Source organism: Daphnia pulex, chromosome 8, assembly GCF_021134715.1.
Source record: "Daphnia pulex isolate KAP4 chromosome 8, ASM2113471v1".
NCBI classification, from domain to species: Eukaryota; Metazoa; Arthropoda; class Branchiopoda; order Diplostraca; family Daphniidae; genus Daphnia; species Daphnia pulex.
In genome coordinates, this window is record NC_060024.1 from 4,692,130 (window position 1) to 4,710,149 (window position 18,020).

The 18,020-nt window shown below is 39.3% G+C and overlaps 2 protein-coding genes and 1 long non-coding RNA gene across 4 annotated transcripts; 2 read left to right on the top strand and 1 right to left on the bottom strand.

Annotated features, from left to right (window-relative positions):
- The first annotated feature begins 470 nt into the window (after nt 1-470).
- Nucleotides 471-1,928, top strand: LOC124199330. Its single transcript, XM_046595147.1, has 5 exons — nt 471-498; nt 560-700; nt 765-1,261; nt 1,365-1,625; nt 1,714-1,928. The coding sequence occupies exons 2-5, from the start codon at nt 589-591 to the stop codon at nt 1,915-1,917; spliced, it is 1,074 nt and encodes a 357-aa protein (XP_046451103.1). The 5' UTR covers nt 471-498; nt 560-588; the 3' UTR covers nt 1,918-1,928.
- Nucleotides 1,929-3,924: 1,996 nt separating this feature from the next.
- On the top strand, nt 3,925-8,951 carry LOC124199331. 2 transcript variants are annotated; one of them, XR_006876782.1, is made up of 13 exons: nt 3,925-3,967; nt 4,077-4,177; nt 4,357-4,412; nt 4,597-4,661; nt 4,824-4,866; nt 5,043-5,096; nt 5,276-5,326; nt 5,516-7,267; nt 7,391-7,482; nt 7,545-7,846; nt 7,913-8,093; nt 8,171-8,317; nt 8,391-8,951. It is a non-coding gene; the product is annotated as an uncharacterized LOC124199331 (long non-coding RNA). The 2 variants fall into 2 exon arrangements; XR_006876783.1 differs by lacking the exons at nt 3,925-3,967; nt 4,077-4,177 and having other exon boundaries at nt 4,408-4,441.
- Nucleotides 8,952-16,230: 7,279 nt separating this feature from the next.
- LOC124200548 (serine/threonine-protein phosphatase 6 regulatory ankyrin repeat subunit C-like) lies at nt 16,231-16,962 on the bottom strand. Its single transcript, XM_046596816.1, has one exon. The coding sequence runs from the start codon at nt 16,960-16,962 to the stop codon at nt 16,231-16,233; it is 732 nt and encodes a 243-aa protein (XP_046452772.1).
- Nucleotides 16,963-18,020: the final 1,058 nt, after the last annotated feature.

Genomic DNA, 18,020 nt, shown 5'->3' on the forward strand with positions numbered 1-18,020 from the left:
TTTAGTTTTTACAAAACTAAAACGAAACGACGATTTTCAGAACGGTTTGGCGATTTGATTATAAAATGTAAATTATAAAATTTAATAAAATTTAATAAAGATTTCGAACAAGTGAACAACTACTGAAAATTATTTTTAGGATTGGTTGGGGATGGAGGGGGTTGGGAATTCGGGAAGGGTAGTAAACTAGAAACAGAATTTTCTTCTGCTTCGAAAATGTATTTCTCTGCAGTCTAGAAATGCCCATGTTCAGAAGTTATCGTTATCGCCCTCACTGCCGTAGTGCCGTGGTAAGTACACCAGGGGCAAGTCAAGTGAGCAAACAATCGAATCAGAGATTCCCATAAGACTCCATGTAAAGTGTAGTGCGTACTGTTTTCCACCAGAGGGCTACAGAAAATCAGTCAAATCAAGAATTTTTGGCCTAATTTTCTATTTGTTGTTACAGCAGCAGACGACCAACACGAGAATTGGAGAATAGGCGAGCCCATTTGATAAGTAATTTATTCTTCAACTAACTATTAATTTTCTTATTATTGAAATAACTTATTTTGAATAGTTTGCCATAAATTAGTTTGCTTTAAAGCAATGGATAGAAGAGTGGAGTGTGGGAAAACAAACAACGTTTTAGAATTCTCTTATGACGAAGGGAAAATTTTTCTCAACGTGACGGACGCCATGCTGGAGAATTGTGCTAATTGTAAGTACACATAGAGAAAAAATATTTGTATAGTCTTAATGTTATTTCTGGCTTACATCTACAGGCCAACTTTATGTCGACGATTTAAATGACGGAATGCACCAAAAGTTGTTGTGCATGTTGAGGGAGAATTCGGCTACACCTTCCACCTCGGCCAAACATGGTAGTGCTCTACCAAAGAAAGCTGGTCCTCGGCAAGCAGCAAAGCGAATCAATAAGCCTAGTAATACCAGCCGAAAAATGAAGAGAACTGCTGCTATTGATACATCAATAGCAGAAGGACCGGACTTCTCAAATTTCTACGGAGATGAGGAGGACCCAGATCCTGATCAAATCAATGAAGATAACGGGGCGATTGAAGTCACTCGAATGTTGGAAGAAATGGAATCTCCCTCTCGGAAAAAGTTAAAAACAGCAGCAGTCAAAGATAGTGAAGTGGAGGACATATTGGACAACAGAAATTGGACTGACTCGGAAATTAAAATTTTGTTAGACGTCATGGAAAAAATGTTGCCGAAATTTGCTCAACCCAATTTACCTAAAGCAACTCTCTGGAAAAAAGTAAGCCAATTTTTACTTCACTACCCTTCCATTCAATGTCATATCATATGATATTGATATTATCATGTTAAATAATATTAATACTAAATATTTATTTCGTCAGGTAGCAGTGTTGATGAAAGATGAGAAAGTTTTAAACCGCAGTGACGGTGACTGTAGCACCAAATGGCGGAATATGAAAGCTCGTTACAATCAGTTACTACTACTGGCCAGTATGCCTAAAAAGAAATCATCGAAGCCGCCAGTGCCATGGCCCTACATGGACAAAATGAATCTTCTACTGAAAAATAATCCAACCGTTAAGCTTGAACACGTGACAGAAGTGGTAGATGGTGAATTGAAAGAATCTACATCCAAGTCCAAGGTAGTTACATTTTTAGGTGTTGGAATCTCTCTTAGGGAAACTAGGAGAGATTACCGGAAATGAGTCTAATTTATTATTTTATATGTAGGATGTTACGTCCGTTATTCAGAAGTCTAAAGGCTCCGCTACCCGACAAAAAAAAGAAGATTACAATGAGCGACTTTTGGCTGCGGAAATAGAGAAAGGCAGCACACTTAAGGATTTAGTGAGCGCTCAACAAGAGAGGACGTTAGTTTTCGGCCGGCTCGCAGCAGCAGTTGAACACCTTGCTCAACAGGCACCCAAAAAGTAAAAAACCATCGTTTGCACAAACAAATGTTTATTTTTGCTCATTTCAATATTCGGACAAATAAACATTTTATTAAGGTGTAATGGGTTTTTCGTTTCTCCTTGACTTACAAAATGTACATTCGAGCACATGGACAGAATGCTGGAGTACTGATGTCAGTACTCCAGCATTGACGATATTCTGTCACGTTTCACTTTACCACTGAATGGCTCGTTGCGGTCGAAATCTTCATCTTCCTGTTCTTCTTCTTCTTCTACGTCGTATTCGTCATCTTCGTCAGTACCATCAACTTCAAGTATGAAATTATGTAGACAACATGAAGAAAAAATCACACTTGAAATAAGATCCAGGCGCATCATGTGTAAGAACTTCAGTCGACGAAAGCTATTCTTCAATCGGCCAAATGCCCGTTCTATACTCGAACGATCAGAATTTAGTGTACGATTAAAAAGCCTGCGAGACTGCAAATTTAGAATTAATACATTTATAGGGCTATTGGTTCATTTTTAAAGTTAACCTCGTTTAATCCTCTCTTTGGATAAGATTTTAATAAATATTGAGAAAGTGGGTAGGCCTGGTCTCCCAAGATGTGATAATTCGTACCTAACAATAAGAAATTACAATTTTGTCGTAACTTATAATTTGCTACATCGTGACTTATTCATAAACTATATATATATTTATAGTAATATTTTTGTAAGACTTATTCTTGAAGTACATATATATACATATAGTTCAAGAATAAGTCACGATTTTGATCAATTTTTCTACGGGAACATGAAATCGACTCAAAATTTGATAAGGGTCGGGAACATTTTTAGTTACCTTCTAGTATTAGGTGTATTTGTCTACCGATCGCACTGTTTTGAAAAACACGAGCGTCATGCATTGACCCTGGCCATCCCGTACTCACACTTGTAAACTTCAAATTTTTGTTACAAGTACATTGCAGAATCATAGCACAATAACTCTTTCGGCATGTGTATGCTGCAAAATGCTCATAGGGTTGGCAAATTTTGATATAGGTGCTGTCTACGATACCTGAAAAGAAATAAATTATAGAAAAATAAAAATCACGGGAAATGATTGTTATTTTAGAATCAAGAATTTCACAATATGCTTCTCAGCCATTTCATTTTCTAAACTTATAGCTAGCGGCATCGGCACGTAACCTACCAATTGAGTAAGGTAGAGCAAATTGTTCGCTAATCTCTTGTAATTCATGCCGTTGCGGCCAATGAATGAAATCGGCTGAATGATTCTTGAGTATGATGCAAGTTGCTAGGAATATGAAATGAGCATCGCCTATTTGATTTCAAATTCGTATGAAATCTACAGCCAGTACTGATTTTTAATGTTTTGTACCTTTAAGCATTCCAAATCTATCACCAATTTCACGAAATGAATTTTGATTGCCCAAAGTCCATAAAGTTAAATACAGTTTAACGTCATTGGGGACGTAAGATCTCATTTCTGCAACCTCGGGGAAGGTATCAAATCGTCTCAATAACTCCTAGAAATGTTACAAGTTAGTTCGGAACAAGGAAAACACACCAGCATAGTAATACTTGAAAAGCCAACCGGGACATCCTAAAATGTTGCTTAAATAATCTAGCCGTATACCTATTCACGGTATATTGAACGTATTCTGTGATACCGACAAAGTCAGTCGGCCCCCGATTGCGTTCAAGAAATAATTCGCGTTGAGGTAACATTGCAGCAAGTTCTTGAATACCCACCTGAATCTCTACATCTTCATCTGTTAGCATTTCTGCGATTATAGTAAGAATCATGGGTAGTTCCTCCATTTTCAATGTTTTAAAGTTTGATTTGACTTTCACATTACAACTTTTACAACTTCGAAGTACTCCGTTAAACATAAGAAAACATGGCAACGTTGCTCTTCAGTCAAAAGAAAGATCAGACCGATCAGGCCCGTCAAGTGCAAAATCAGTCGAAACAGACGAAACAGACGAATCCTGATTCGTCTGTTTGCTCACTTGACTTGCCCCATGTTACCGAAATATTAGGTTACTTGAACTTGAATTCTGAAGTATATCGTTTAATTTGATTAAATCTCAGTTCCAAATTAATTATTGAATTAACGATATTATGTGCTAATCTCTGTAAATGCCGTTAAACTCCAGCTTTTGTTACTATAGATTCTCAGGCAAACAACGTGGTTGTAATTTTCAAATGCATCCACTATCCTAGCAATCTTCAAACCGACGTGTCCGCAGGCGAATTCCTTCCTGATTAAAATGTAGGTGAACATTTAAAGTTAATTTAAGTTACCACACATTTATGATGAGAACATTCAATCTCAATGTTTGTGAAGACATCTTGCATTATAGTCTTTCGCTCCTATCTGATGAGCCTAGTTGTGTGTCAACTGATATTGATTTTTTTTCATGTTTTGATTAATTTAGACTTTTATTTTAGGTCTTGATTGGTGCACAGCTTTTGATTATGTATCCATCAATGTGAATTGTGAATAGGTAAAGAATCTTGTGGTACCAAATTGGAAGTAAGTTAGGTTAAACTGTGTTCTTGAGTCAAATCCTGACGTAAAATATTAACTTGAAATATCATGGAGGAAATATTTATCAGCTCTATTTCATCAAGCCTGTCCATATTTCCGTGTTTGAAAAGGGAAATTTATTAACAAGCTTCTATTTATAGGTTTCCTGTGATGAAGGTACTGGTGTACCTTGTTGAAGTCCTAGTTTCATCCAATTAGAACTCGGGTAATGTTTATATTGAAATCTGTGAAACAATTTTGATTTATGATGATTCAATAGCATAGGTCATCTGATGTTGAGGAAGAAAAATTTTGCAAATCTGAAATGAACACTTTTACCATAAAATATTTCTGTCTGTTTTTACTTACATTTTTTTATTTTTCTTAGGAATTGGGCTCTCTCCTAACGGGTACAATCCATTCTATAATTGGTAAGTAATGGTTACTTTACTATTGTAAAACTATGAGAATGATGAACACTTTATTTGCTACTCTTGACTGTTTGAATGACGACAAAATAGACCACCAATCGTTATCTGATGCTGACTTGTAGTTGTTAATTGCCTGAACCGTTTTTCACTTACTAATTTTTTAAATTCTTTGGCAGGTCGGAAATTATAATGGCAAGCAACACCATTGGCTCGGGTATCCATTTTGGAAAGTAAGTCGCTCGCTCCTGTTTGCGGTGGGTTTCCGTATTAAAATGATGTTTATTCGTGCGTGTCATCTGATTTCTTGATGGAAGAGACATTTTGTCATTTGCTGATTTTGTTTTTAATTGGGTTGTACATTTTTCATAAGTCATAAGAACGATAACCGATTCTATTCTTTGATTTTCAGATGGTGTCCGTAAGGCGCGTTTCGTGTCAGATGTTTTCCAATTTAATAAAAGTATAACGAATTGCACTTTACTTCCCATTAGCTCATTTTGGTACATGTTAGCTCGAATTCAGTAGGTTAAATGACTTTGTGTTTTAGTATAGTGCTAACCTCTGATGTTTTGTCTAGTTACTTAGACGTAAAATCTCCGTTTATCTAACAAAATGTTCATCACAATTAACAGGCTTTTCTTAATTTCAGTTTCAGATGGATGAGATCAACCCGACTACTTCGTCTGAAAATATGTGACCTAAACTGATGTAGGATTCGAATATGGTAATAAATTTATGTTGGATAAAAACACAACTGATAAACGGGTTGTTTCAATTTTGGGTAGATATTGCATGAATGGAGTTACACAAAGCGTTGTTGTTATGAATGAAGTTAAATTAACTTGTGTAAATCTGTTATGAATGAAGTTAAATTAACTTGTGTAAATCTGTTCAGACATGCTCTGGGTGGTATGTGGTTATAAAATTTAATTCCTGAATCAATAAGTTATATTTCAAGAATAAATATAATCTTTATTTATTATAAAAATCACTAAATATTAAACTGGCTTTCTTGTCATCAAGTAAACTTAGTCTTATTTCTCATATGAAAAATGCAAATCTAGATATAGTGTCGGGCAGTCACACGCTGATATTCCGCACTGCTGATATTTTTGCGTTTCTTTGAAATTTTTCAGGTTTTTCCCCAGTATTTTGGTAATAAATAAATTTGTCTAGGGAATCAACTACGGTATTGGTCTTCAGGATTTGGCATTTATTTTGTGCTTTATAGTTCGTAATTGATATTAGTTCGCACTTTACATCAAATTAAACTGTGTTCGCATACTTCCGGTATTATTTATTGAGCAAATTGTGAAGACATTGTTACACGGATTGTTATTGACAAGCTACGAAAAAGCGTAAAGGTGATGGCGCCATTAGAACGCTGCTGTGGCTCAATTAAAAAACCTAGTCAACACATTGACATTTAGCGTCGAATTATTGGGAGCAGATTTCACTTGACGTGATTGCGTTACTTTTTTTTTTTTTTTGGTTAAATTGCGTCCATTTTGTCGTCGGAGCTTGGGTTATTTGTCTGCTGGGTGATATAACTAGTTGATGGATATATCTGTTGAAGTTTGCTGAAACATTTTGGCTAAAAATCCCATCATATTTTGTTTTCCGATTGTTCACCCATCTTGGGGCGATCAATTGATTTATATTTTTCAGCCTCTCTAAAAATGTAAAGTATACGTCATAGGTTTATTCGTTGATCGATGGTGCACTTAATGACACTAAAAGAGCTTAGTTCGACACAGATCGGTGCTCATTAATTTATTCATTTGTGCATTAATTCGACGTTACACTGGAGAGCATTGAAATGCTAATTAAGTTAAATTGCTGATACATTTTCTGGTAATGAGTTTTAGTAAATCCGTAAACAGTCGCTTCAATATTTTTCTACGATTTGAAACTGCATATGAAACAAATGGTGCAGTGACGTTATTGCTGTATCCGTATCGTGTTCTTTTGTTCCCATCAATTTCCTCTCTACTGATATCCGACGGCAAATGCGAGACGCCATTGTTGTCGTTAACTTTTCAAAAAGCGTTGATGCTAGGTTAGGATAGGAGAGAAGTTAACTGTGCAATTTCCTCAAAGTTGAAATTCCGCATTTTACGTAATAAAAGGGTTTCAGTGCAGTTTACGGGTCGTAATCGGGCAGTGAAGTCATGCAGTGCGAGTTTTGACAGTTTCGGTAGTTTTGGTTAAGATTCAATTCAACTTCCGCCAAAGATGGCTAATAACAAAATCGGTAGCAACAGCAGCAGATAAAGTGAAGGAAAATCAACTGGAAATGGAAGTGAAGTCGCAGAGCCAAAAAAGACGTTAGCCTCCAGTAAATTTATTCGACTGGGGACAATCGTCTGGGCTAAGCTGGATGGCTGGACTTGGTGGCCCGGTAAGTCACGCATTTTTATTAAAATTGTTTTTTTTTTCGAAATTTTTAGTTAATATTTGAGAAACTGTTGCCATTGTTATTCCTGTTATTTTATTTATTCAAATTTGTCGATATATCACAAAGGGATCGTTGTTACTCATGACTGTGGGCTGCCTCCGAGAAAACCGACTAGTTACTGGATATTTTGGTTCGGCGGCCACCAGACTGTGTCCGAGGTTCATTCATTACAAAACGTTTTCCGATGACTTTAAGTTCAAAATTTTGATTAACATTCTAGGAAGTTAAAACAGATGCCGGCGGAAAAACTAAGCGGTTTTCTATATGACAATTTGGCCAGGCTGTTAAATCAAGCTTACAACAGCGCCTCTATGAAAGAGGAGTGTTGGAAGCCCTGCTGGTTTAATACGACAACAAATTTGTATTCCAATTCTTGACATCAAACGTATTTAATTTTTTAAAATCCACAGGCACTCGCCTTTATTAGAGATCAGACGAAATTAGTTAAAGGCACGGCTGACAAATTGAAAACGTGGGCCATAAAACTCTTGGCGTCGTCAAAGAGCAACAACAGTCGAGATGGTAATTATTTTTCTATTATTACGTCAACCCTAATTATCAACACATATTTCTGAAAAATAATTCCAGTGGTCTTGGACGAGTTCCCGGAATGGCTGCAACGTTCCATCGATCGGATCAAAAACACACAATACCAAGTTGAACAGGATCGCCAGCGAGATTTTCGTTTCTTTATTACGTTTCTACAGATGAAACCAATCAGCACATTTGACATGAAGGATGCTCAAGGCTCGGCCAAACATCGTCTGGTGTTCGTATTAAAATAATCCGGAATAATCGTAAAAATCATTTCAAACGTAAAGCTAAAAGGAATTTTGCTTTTATTAGGTTGACTAACGTTCCGGAACAGAATTTCAATCCGCAATTGGACGAGAAAGTCATCAACAACGACCATTCGGTTCGTCCATTTCCAATCTTCCGCTCAGCCGACAGCCTTTTTTCATCAAATACCCTGGGATTCTTGAAGATATCGTGGTATAAACAAATTTGAAGGCTCCTCTCTTTCAAAATAAAAGTTTTACTGTACGTTGTAATGCGATGCCCACAGGCCATAAACCAACCTCTACCAGCCAACTAAACACGACCGGATGCTTTTCCAGCGCGATATCCGAAGCAAGACGAAAACAATTAAAGCTCCAGCCTATTTGGAGCCATGTATGACTTGATGGCCAGCTGACTCAGAAAACGGCCAAGAAGAAGAGGAAATTGAGCAGCGATCTCCGCCCGTGTTGGAAACTTTGCGAAGCCGTCGGCCGTGCTGACGAGGACAGCGACGGAATAAGTGACGAAACGGGCCATTAATCGCTGATCTCACGGATCACGCCACTTACGCCCGCCCCGAGCCGTTTCCGGAGTATGTGTCGCATTTCGAAGAGCTGAAGTGCAAGAACGATTAAATAATCGTAGTTTACCAGCAGTGTCGTTGTGGATTCACATTTTTCAACCGATGGTCCGTGTCGTTGGTCCAAAATAAGCCCGAGGGCGCCCGAGGGTTTTTTATTGACTCTTCCGATCAGTATATGTTTCTCACCTTATTTTGTTTTGTAATCAATAATTTAAACTTAAAAAATCGTGACTGTTCTCTGGAAAAAGAATAAAAGTTTTTGGCTAAAATTTTGAAATGTATTTTAAAATTGTGAACGATTATTTATTTGGGCGAATTTAGTTAATAATCTGAATCGATTCCAATATCGATGTCACCAAAGCCACCTCCGTTAACACCAAAGTCGCCGTAGTATCCTACGCCGTTATATATTTTTCAACCATACGAACCGTATCCAAAACTGATGATAACATAATACTTTTTATTTTCGGCTCACAATGACTGATGCTGCTGCTGGTGCACTGCCTCCTCCGAAAAAGCCTAAATAGGCTATATATAAAGTTATACTGCTGGTTCGGCGCGGCCATCAAGCAGCCGGCCGCCAAGATTCTCAAAATAAATTGTTGTTGTTTTTATTACTTTTATTAGAGGTTTGTTGGGAGTTAAAACCAGATGCTGACAGAAATCTATATGAGCTATTTCATTGAATTTTTTGAAAAAAAAAAGGTTTGCCCTTGAACAAAATTTCCTGCATGGTTCCCATCGTTCGTTCATTTCGTCCATTTTTCATCAAATTATTATTATTATCCTTGGATTATTGAAGATATTGTGATACAAATATTTGAATGCTCCCCCTTCCTTTTTTTAAAAGTGTTACTGTCTTGCAATGTGATGTGCGCAGCAGGCAAAATTTAACCTCTGTCAGCCAACTGGCAAAAAGAAACACGATCGAATGCTGTTCCAGCGCAATATATAATACCCTTGAAGCAAGACGAAAACAGTTAAACCACGCCAGCTATATTAGGGGAATTTTATAATACTCGGTTGTCCACCACAAAAACTTACCAAAAGAAAGATATTGAACAATCAACGTGAGAGACGATAAGCACCCTAAGCACCATCATCTAGCAGCAATAAATTTATTGTTTGTTAGCCTAACAGGAAATTTCAAATCGGTCGCATTGCGCGAATATTATATATATTTAGACCATTGCGCATGAATCTAAACGATTGAAATAATGATTAAATTCATTACTATAGGCCTGATATTAACTATAGTAAAAAAATCATTTAATGTCGTAAATGCAATACGAAATTTAAACGTTCACCTAGGAGGTAAATATTCAAAATAATCAAATCATTTTATAACAATAACAAGAGATTTGGCGCTCGTGATTTCGGCTATAGTAAGAGAATCGAACTCATGACTTCGGCACGGCGCTCTTCCCAATTAAGCTAATAACAAGCCAATTAGTGCGTTTTGTTTGAGATAAAGATTTGTACAGCTATAATTAACGTTTCAATGAATGAAATGATTTAAGCTTTTCTCTAGAAAACGCTTTGCATTTTTCTTCCTCTCGCTTATATTCCAACACCTAGCCCATGAAAGAGTCTGGTTTCTTCAGTTCGTTTTCCCCTGGATACACTAAAGGTAGGCTATACAGAAAGTTGCACATGTTTTTTTTAGTGTAAAGGTCCGGTATTCGGGTATTCTGTAGCAGGGAGTTCTGCGAGTTCTGCACTCATGGGAATTTAATTTAGAGTTGTGTTTAAAAAGATCTTTTTGCTGCTGTCCCAAGAGGTAAAACCTCAGGAAAGGAAACACTCGCGCACACTCTTTTAACTTCTCGTAAATATCGCCAACCAAAAACCATAAGACTGGATTGGCGTGGATTGGTACACTGGCCTTTTTATTTTTTTTATTGACGTGCTGGAAAGCTTTACAGTGGAAATCTTTTGCAGTCTCTTGTGATATCTCATGAGAGAAGAACCAACTTTATAAAAAGAAGAAAAGCCCTAGCGAGTAGCGACACATAAAAAACACGATATAGCGACGAGCACCTGTGCACCAACAGTTTCATTTTCGCGCATTGTTTTCATATTTTGAAAAAAAGAGCTCTATTTCAATTTCGACACTTATTACATAACGAAGATATTCTGCTCTAAAAAACGATAGCGATTGCAACATTTAGAAGTGAGATCAGCAGATACCGCTATTATATAACTCTCTAAGAAATACTGTCTAGGAGACGTTGCTAGGGGGGGGGGAGGCTGTCAAACCGGCCTAATCACTTCAAAGTACTACGGCGGGAATGGAGAGTTCGACGGTTTGATATCGTAACAAATCGAAAAAATTCAAAAAAAGGCGGCCACCGATAAGTTATCTACTATATCTATAGCTAGCACCATCAAGTACATTTACCCACCCATCCCCTCAACAATGTCCCAAAATTATTACATCGGAAATGTTAATTCAACTAAATAGTTGAAAATATACAGTATTTATTTCGTTTATTATAATTATAATATTGGCAGGAGCCATGAATTACATGTAGGCCTATATTTGCCATTTATGTATGCAATAACAGCATATTCCCGAACATACAGCCCTATTAGTATAGAAAACCTCCCAGATCTTTATTACAATTTAAGCGTTAATATATTATAAAAGACTTGGCAATAGTTCTTCACTATTTTTTTTTCGTGTCATATTCTCCCGTCAAACAAATTAATTGAATGTTTGTTAAAAAAACTCAAATACCTTATATTTGTTTTATACCAAGTTTGACATTGGCTGTGCGCGAAGTGTCTTGATATAAATATATAAACTTTAAGACTAGGCCTATCAAAGATCATATATATTGCCTATCTACATAATGGAATTTCGCTGAATTGCACCTCATCAAGAATTAACGTAGTGATTTTAATCATTCATTTCAATTCAATTAAATAGGGCTACTACCATAACGCGTGCAATAAAATTTGTCAAAAATCTGACTTCATTAGTAAACAAAAACGCAAAAATATAAAAATAATGTTTATGCTTTTTCCCAATTAGCGGCGCAGACTATATAGTCCTACCACTACGTCACAAACAGCTTGAAGCATTTCATTATATTTTCTTTATGTGCGCCATGCTTCTAGCATCTGTTTTTGTTCTTTAGTTCGGGTACACCAGTATATTGGCCATATATAAAGACCTACACTTTTCAGGACAACAGTTATAGTCAGGCATAGAACCATTGCCATTCCCCGCCCACAAAGCATCCACGATAAATCTCCTACCAATAGCAACCAATAGCAATTCTACATTTTCTTCGTTTCTGCTGAATTGACACGCCCCTTTCTTGCAGTTCCTAAAAGTTCGACGATTTTTCAGTTGTGTTTCACATTTCGTGTTGAGCTTTCGTCCACAACATACATTTACACATTTCACTGTTTAATTTCTTCGATACTTGAAATGTTTAGACTGTGTCCATTTAAAGTTGAGTGACTTGTTTTTTAGTGTTTAGTTAACTTTTCTGAAGCCAGGAGTACTTGCTTTCTCCTACAATTTTTGCAATAAAAAATTGTAGGTTCAAGCAAACTTCAAACTCGTTTCAAAAAGTTTATCAAACTTAAATCAAGTTTATTGAATTTTCTTGAATTTGAAGTTAAAAGAATATTTTTAGAAATTCAAAGTATTTCATTTCATCATAACGGAAATATTTTTAAAGTGCTTCTCCCGGGCCGAAATCTTAGCCCTTAGGCTTACAAAAATATTTGGATATTTTGTTCATTTTTTACTTAATTTGCATCGATGTTATTCGAAGTGGCACGTTCATGAAATGTAAGGCGCGCATTTTGACGCATGCATGTAAGGTGTGCCTTACAGGGAAGAACAAAGGCCAGGAAAAGAGGCAAGCAACTGTATTGACGTCAGGCGTTGACCAGCGGGAGTACAAAAGAGAGAGACAAGATGTGTATAAGAGCGGCTTATATACTGGGGGTTAATTAATGGGTACATGAGAAGGGTGATATGCATGTTGCTGGCGCGCCGAGTCATATCGGACTTACGCCAAGTCAGGAAGGACTGGCGCGGCAATGCATGCGGCACGGCTGTCATATCTGGCAGCAGCCATGAATGGAGTGTTCCCATCCTGGTCTACAATCCCCATATCAATTCTTAAAATATTTCGACATAATTGTCTCGCTAATCGTCAGACTATTGTTAATGGACAGTAGATGCAAAGCGGTTCGTCCAACGGAATTTAATATATATTGAAATTCGCGTACGCGTGTGCGAGCGAGTCAATTGCCCTATCCGAAAAGTTTAGAACCGCATAGTGCATCGCTGTATTACCGTATGCATCCTGAGCGTCGACGTCAGCTCCCAGGGCAGTTAAAGATGTGATGGCGCGGATTTCGCTGTTCTGCGCCGCTACAATCAGCGGCGTTTCCATTCGATTGTTTCGGCAATTTACCCCAGGTCCCGGCGAAACGTTTGCTAATTCCCTATAGCAATTGTTCTTAGCGAAACGGTGGAGCACGCTGTCACCATTTAACGGCTCACAGTTGATACGAACATCGTTGATTTTTCGGGAGTTACTCATGGCAGAATTTTTGGGTTACGCCAATGGCGATCGCGGCAGCCAGCGGGCTGCGGCCAAAGAGGGAAACACATATGGGAACATAGGCACTTCGTGGATAGCAGTACACACAAAAAACCTTGATGGAAACAACAATAAAAAAACATTTTTGGTCAAAACGATCTGAAATGGGGGAAGATAAGGAACTCATTGTTTAAGGTCTGCTGCTGGTGGCAGCTGCCTGATATTGCCCCAGTCGAAGTTCGGGTCTGCGACGTGAAGCGCGGCTTGATCTTCTTCTGGTCTCGTTGGCGGGCAATCCCAGTTTTCAGGTGGAGGGGAAGTCGTCCGGCGGTTCAGCGGGTCTATGTCGAATATCTCCTCAAATATCTCCTTGGCAAAGTTCCAGTCTTGGAGTTTTTTGACAGGTTCAGCGTCCTCATGTTCTTTACCTCTTCCGTCTGGCATCCTTGTGTCTCTCTCCTGGCTGGATGATGACAGACTTTGCTTTAGGGTGTGCGGAGTAGAAAACTCTGATGTAGCTGTTTTGGCAGTCTTCCGCCGATAACGCAGACGACAGTTCAACTTCTTGCCCGTCGGGGTTCCGCAGCGTCCGTTGTCTCCTCCACTCCTCTCGTGCCGTGGTGAGTCGTGGCAAATCGGCGGTGCCGTCCTCCAAGAGGAGGTTTCCTTCAAATACGACCTTCTCGGCCGCTCTCTGGTCCATCAACGTCTGGGCATACTTGGCAAAGAATGCGGCACGGTAAGCAGTAGACATCTTCTGAGGGTGTTAAGATACGAATGGTACTTGTTACTTTTTTGACCCCGCTTTTAAACGGGTTTTCATTTTTTTCTTGTCCAATGAGGTGCGTTGCCCTGCCACATTTTTGTCTATTCCTAGTTGTTCCATTTGGCCAATCTGAAGTGGGGGGGGGGGAGATAATGAACTCAGATGGTTCCCCAGTCAAAGTTTGGGTCCGCGACGTGCGGCGCGGCTTGATCCTCTTGCTCCATCTCCTCCATCCTTGCTCGTTTTTCGATTGTTTCTTCTTCTTCCCGGGAGGTCGAAGGCACGCAGTCCCACTCCTCCGATGGTGGCGGGGATGGTGTCCACCGATTGAGGGGGTCGACGTCTAGTAGTGCAGCCATTAGTTCCCGCGCTGTTGTCCAGTCGTCATAATTAATTGCCCGGATGAGCTCGTTTTTAAGGGTAAACGTACGGGAACGTTTGAACGATCCTGGCTGTTTCGACAACGCCACCTTGACGTTGTCCCCGGGACGATATACTACGTTGGCTCTTCCTGGGTTCTTGAGGTAAAAGCTTCTGACGCTGGTGTCCAAACATTCCTCGTAAGACAGCTCCATCGGCATGTAGATGTAGTAGTCGTCTTGATGTTGGACTCTCCGTGTTCTGTTCCAGAGGCCTTGGACCTCGTCTAAAAGCTTGAGGTTGATTGATTTGTCGGGGTATATTAACTCCCCGACGAAATCAATTTTTCCCATCTGACGGTGCTCCATCATCTGGGCAGCCAGTTCTTGATTCCACGAGAGGTGTGGCATGGTGACTGAGTAAGGGTGGTCGAGTGACTGAGTAATAGTGGTAGAGTGACTGAGTGGAGAGTGACTGAGTACGAGTGTTGGTCGCTGGGGTTAGTATTTATACAGTTTTTTTTGTTTTTTTTCCATCCCGATTAACAATTTCCATATCGATGATTAAAATGTTACGGCAAATATGTTTAGCTAAACTAGGGCTATTATTAATAGACAGCAGGTGCATCGCAGTCCGTCCAACGGAGTTTGGTATATATTGGCTTTAAAGAAAAATGCATTTTTTTTTGTTTTTTTATCTCATTATTTTTATTTTATTGCTACTGGATGACTACCTCGGCCAGTTGGGGATTTTTAAAGAAGGGATAAGGAGAGGTTGAAGGAGAAGGCGTGGCATTTGAACGCGCAGAGGAGGAGAGGAAAGGAATAGCACGAGAGAGCAAATGGGGAAGAGGGAAACACATATGGTAAAAAAAAACATGGGCAAAATATTTGGATTGCAATACACAAAAAACTTTATGGAAACAACAAAAGGGATTAGGCCGATCTGAAGTGGGGGGGGGGAGATAAGGAACTCAGATGGTTCCCCAGTCAAAGTTTGGGTCCGCGACGTGTGACGCGGCTTGGTCTTCTTGCTCCATCTCCTCCATCCTTGCTCGTTTTTCGACTGGTTCTTCTTCTTCCCGGGAGGTCGAAGGCGCGCCCACCACTCCTCTGATGGGTGGCGGGGATGGTGTCCGCCGATTGAGGGGGTCGACGTCTAGTAGTGCAGCCATTAGTTCCCGCGCTGTTGGCCAGTCGTCATAATCAATAGCCCGGACGAGCTCGTTTACGATGGAGGCAAATGTCGTCCGTAATGGTAAGGTGGAGGGGGACTTCCGGGGGCCATTGGGATGATTCTGGGTGGCTGAAAGTAATTTTCTTGCTCTTCCATGGAAACGGGCGACGGACTTCTTGGTGTATCCGGAATATTAAGTTGGTGGTGACGAACATTCCTTTGCTCTTCCATCTTCCTCCATCCGTCGAAAACTCCACTCAGTGAGGCGCTGCACGGTCTCTAAAACAGGCCGTGGTGGCGAAAGCTCAGGTTGCCAAATTGATGCTGGGATTGTTCAAATTTCACTAACTGTTTCACTTGTCAGTTCTTCTTCATTTCTTATTGAATTGTTCACTTCACTACTTGTTGCGTTGTTTATCAGTTGATATCCGCGTCCCCGACCGTACATTTTTAGTTTTTGTAAAGAAGAGGGTTGACGCAAGACTGAACTGTATTACTTTTTTTTTCTTTCACTCTCTTTTTTTTCTTTTCTTTATTCTTACTCTTTTGACCATTTGATATCTGATCTTAAAGAAAAATAAGGTCATCTTCTAGACCTCTTGGTCCTTCATCTGGAAAAAATTGCTGAATCTCCATCTCTGGTACATTCCACGGCATCTCCTGCAGGGGTTCATGAACCTCCGTATATATAGGGCAATTGTAACCATGACAGTTTAGCCAGAAGGGTGACAGGGGAGTCTTGCTCGTTGTTGAGGACCGTTGTTCTCGTGCCTTTGTGGATGAGAAAACTTGCTAGTTCTTGATTACCGAAAAAGGAACAGTAGTGTGAGGCCGTGTTTCCACATTCGTCTGTAGCGTCTAGGAGAATACATGTTCTTATATTGATAGCTTCGCCATTCACGAGGATCACATCTGTCGAGTTGATGTCATCATTTAATAGAATAGGCTCGACTGGCGTGTTTGTGTCATCGAATAGTTCTTTTGCTGCCTCTGTATAGTTAAAGCTTGCCGCTACGACCAACGGTGTTTGTCCTCTCATATCCAAAGCGTTTCTGTCCACGTAATTTTTCTTTAGCATTTTAATTGCCGTTACGTTGTTGAAAGCGCACGCATTATGAAGGGGTGTTTCTTCGTACACATTTCTTGCGTTGAAGTTTGTTGTGTGAGCGAATATTATTTCAAGAAGTGGTAAATTGTCGTGACGGCAGGCCATGTGAAGCAGCGTATTTTCTTGATTATCCTTTGCTGATGCATCGAAGTGAATGCTGTGCCTCAGCATGTCTACTGCTCTTTCATTATTGTATTTTATGGCAATTGTTAGGGGTATGTCACCGTAAACGTCTTTGGTGGATCCATAGGTTCTGTCTAAAAGTTTGTGTAGTATGCAAGGGCTAGCATTCATGCATGCATAATGCAATGGCGTTTTTCCTTCTTTGTCTTGACTATTGTAGGTTTCCGATGATGTTAACAGGATATTTAAAATTTTCATTCAATTTAGTTTGACTGCTAATATTAGTGCATTATCCCCTTCATTGTTCAATATTGTAGAGTTGATAAATAGATTTTTCTTTAATGCTCTCCCAATTTCTGTGTTGTTAAGTTGGACCGCAATATGCATGGGGGTGTTCCCTTCTTTTACGTGCGTTCACGTCTGCGCCATTTTTTTAACAATTCTAGCACAACTTTTAGCGTATTTGCTTCGATGGCGTAGTGGAGCGCTGAGAAGCCTTTTTCGTCTTATATTAATTGATGTCTTTTGCGTAAGTATTAAACTTGCAAAACGATAGGCTCCTAATTGGCTTGCAATTATAAGGAGCGTCTCATTTCGATGGTTGAATATATTAACGTTTTTCTCGATCTTGAGGCGTTCAATAAGGCGGTTAACAGAACTTCCTCTGGTTTCAAACCAGCTTGCTGTGCTTGCAATTCGATTATATGTCATATCGATTTTTCGAGTTCGCACCGGGGCTTGTTGGCTAGTAATTGCTTCCTCTACTATTTTTTCCATTTCGCATTCTTTGTACTTTATTTTGGATGAGAACTACTACCTTTCTGCCGAGTGACGAACTGGATTGCATGTTGGGGTCTGATAATTTGCCGTTGCTGTTCAGTATTCTTATATAGGGTTATTACTTGCCTGGTTGTGTTGCCTTTTTCATTTTTTTAAGCGTTTGGTTTGCGGGGGTGCTAAAGGTTTATAGTATTTGGATTTGGGGGGAAACGGTTACGGGGTGCACTGGGGGTTGGTAATAAAAATTGGTTTTGCGTGTCCGTTTGGTTCCCTTTTTTATGATGTTTAAACGATGCTTTCTTCGTTGTTGGTCTCTGCGTGTCTCCGATCGAGGGTTTCTGCACGTATCAGTTTTCTGTTCTCCTGCAATTGTTCTGCGTAGTGTTTGTAAGGTTGTTTTGATCTTTTAGAGTTCGTACTCTAAAGCTGGTTATACTTTAAAATGTCAA

Excerpts from the sequence above, each read along its gene's own strand:
- LOC124200548 (XM_046596816.1), bottom strand. The coding sequence starts at position 16,962 with ATGAATGCTAGCCCTTGCATACTACACAAACTTTTAGACAGAACCTAT.
- LOC124199330 (XM_046595147.1), top strand. The coding sequence starts at position 589 with ATGGATAGAAGAGTGGAGTGTGGGAAAACAAACAACGTTTTAGAATTC. Across the intron at positions 701-764 it reads GCTGGAGAATTGTGCTAATT|GCCAACTTTATGTCGACGAT; the intron begins GTAAGTACACAT and ends TTACATCTACAG. Across the intron at positions 1,626-1,713 it reads AATCTACATCCAAGTCCAAG|GATGTTACGTCCGTTATTCA; the intron begins GTAGTTACATTT and ends TTTTATATGTAG.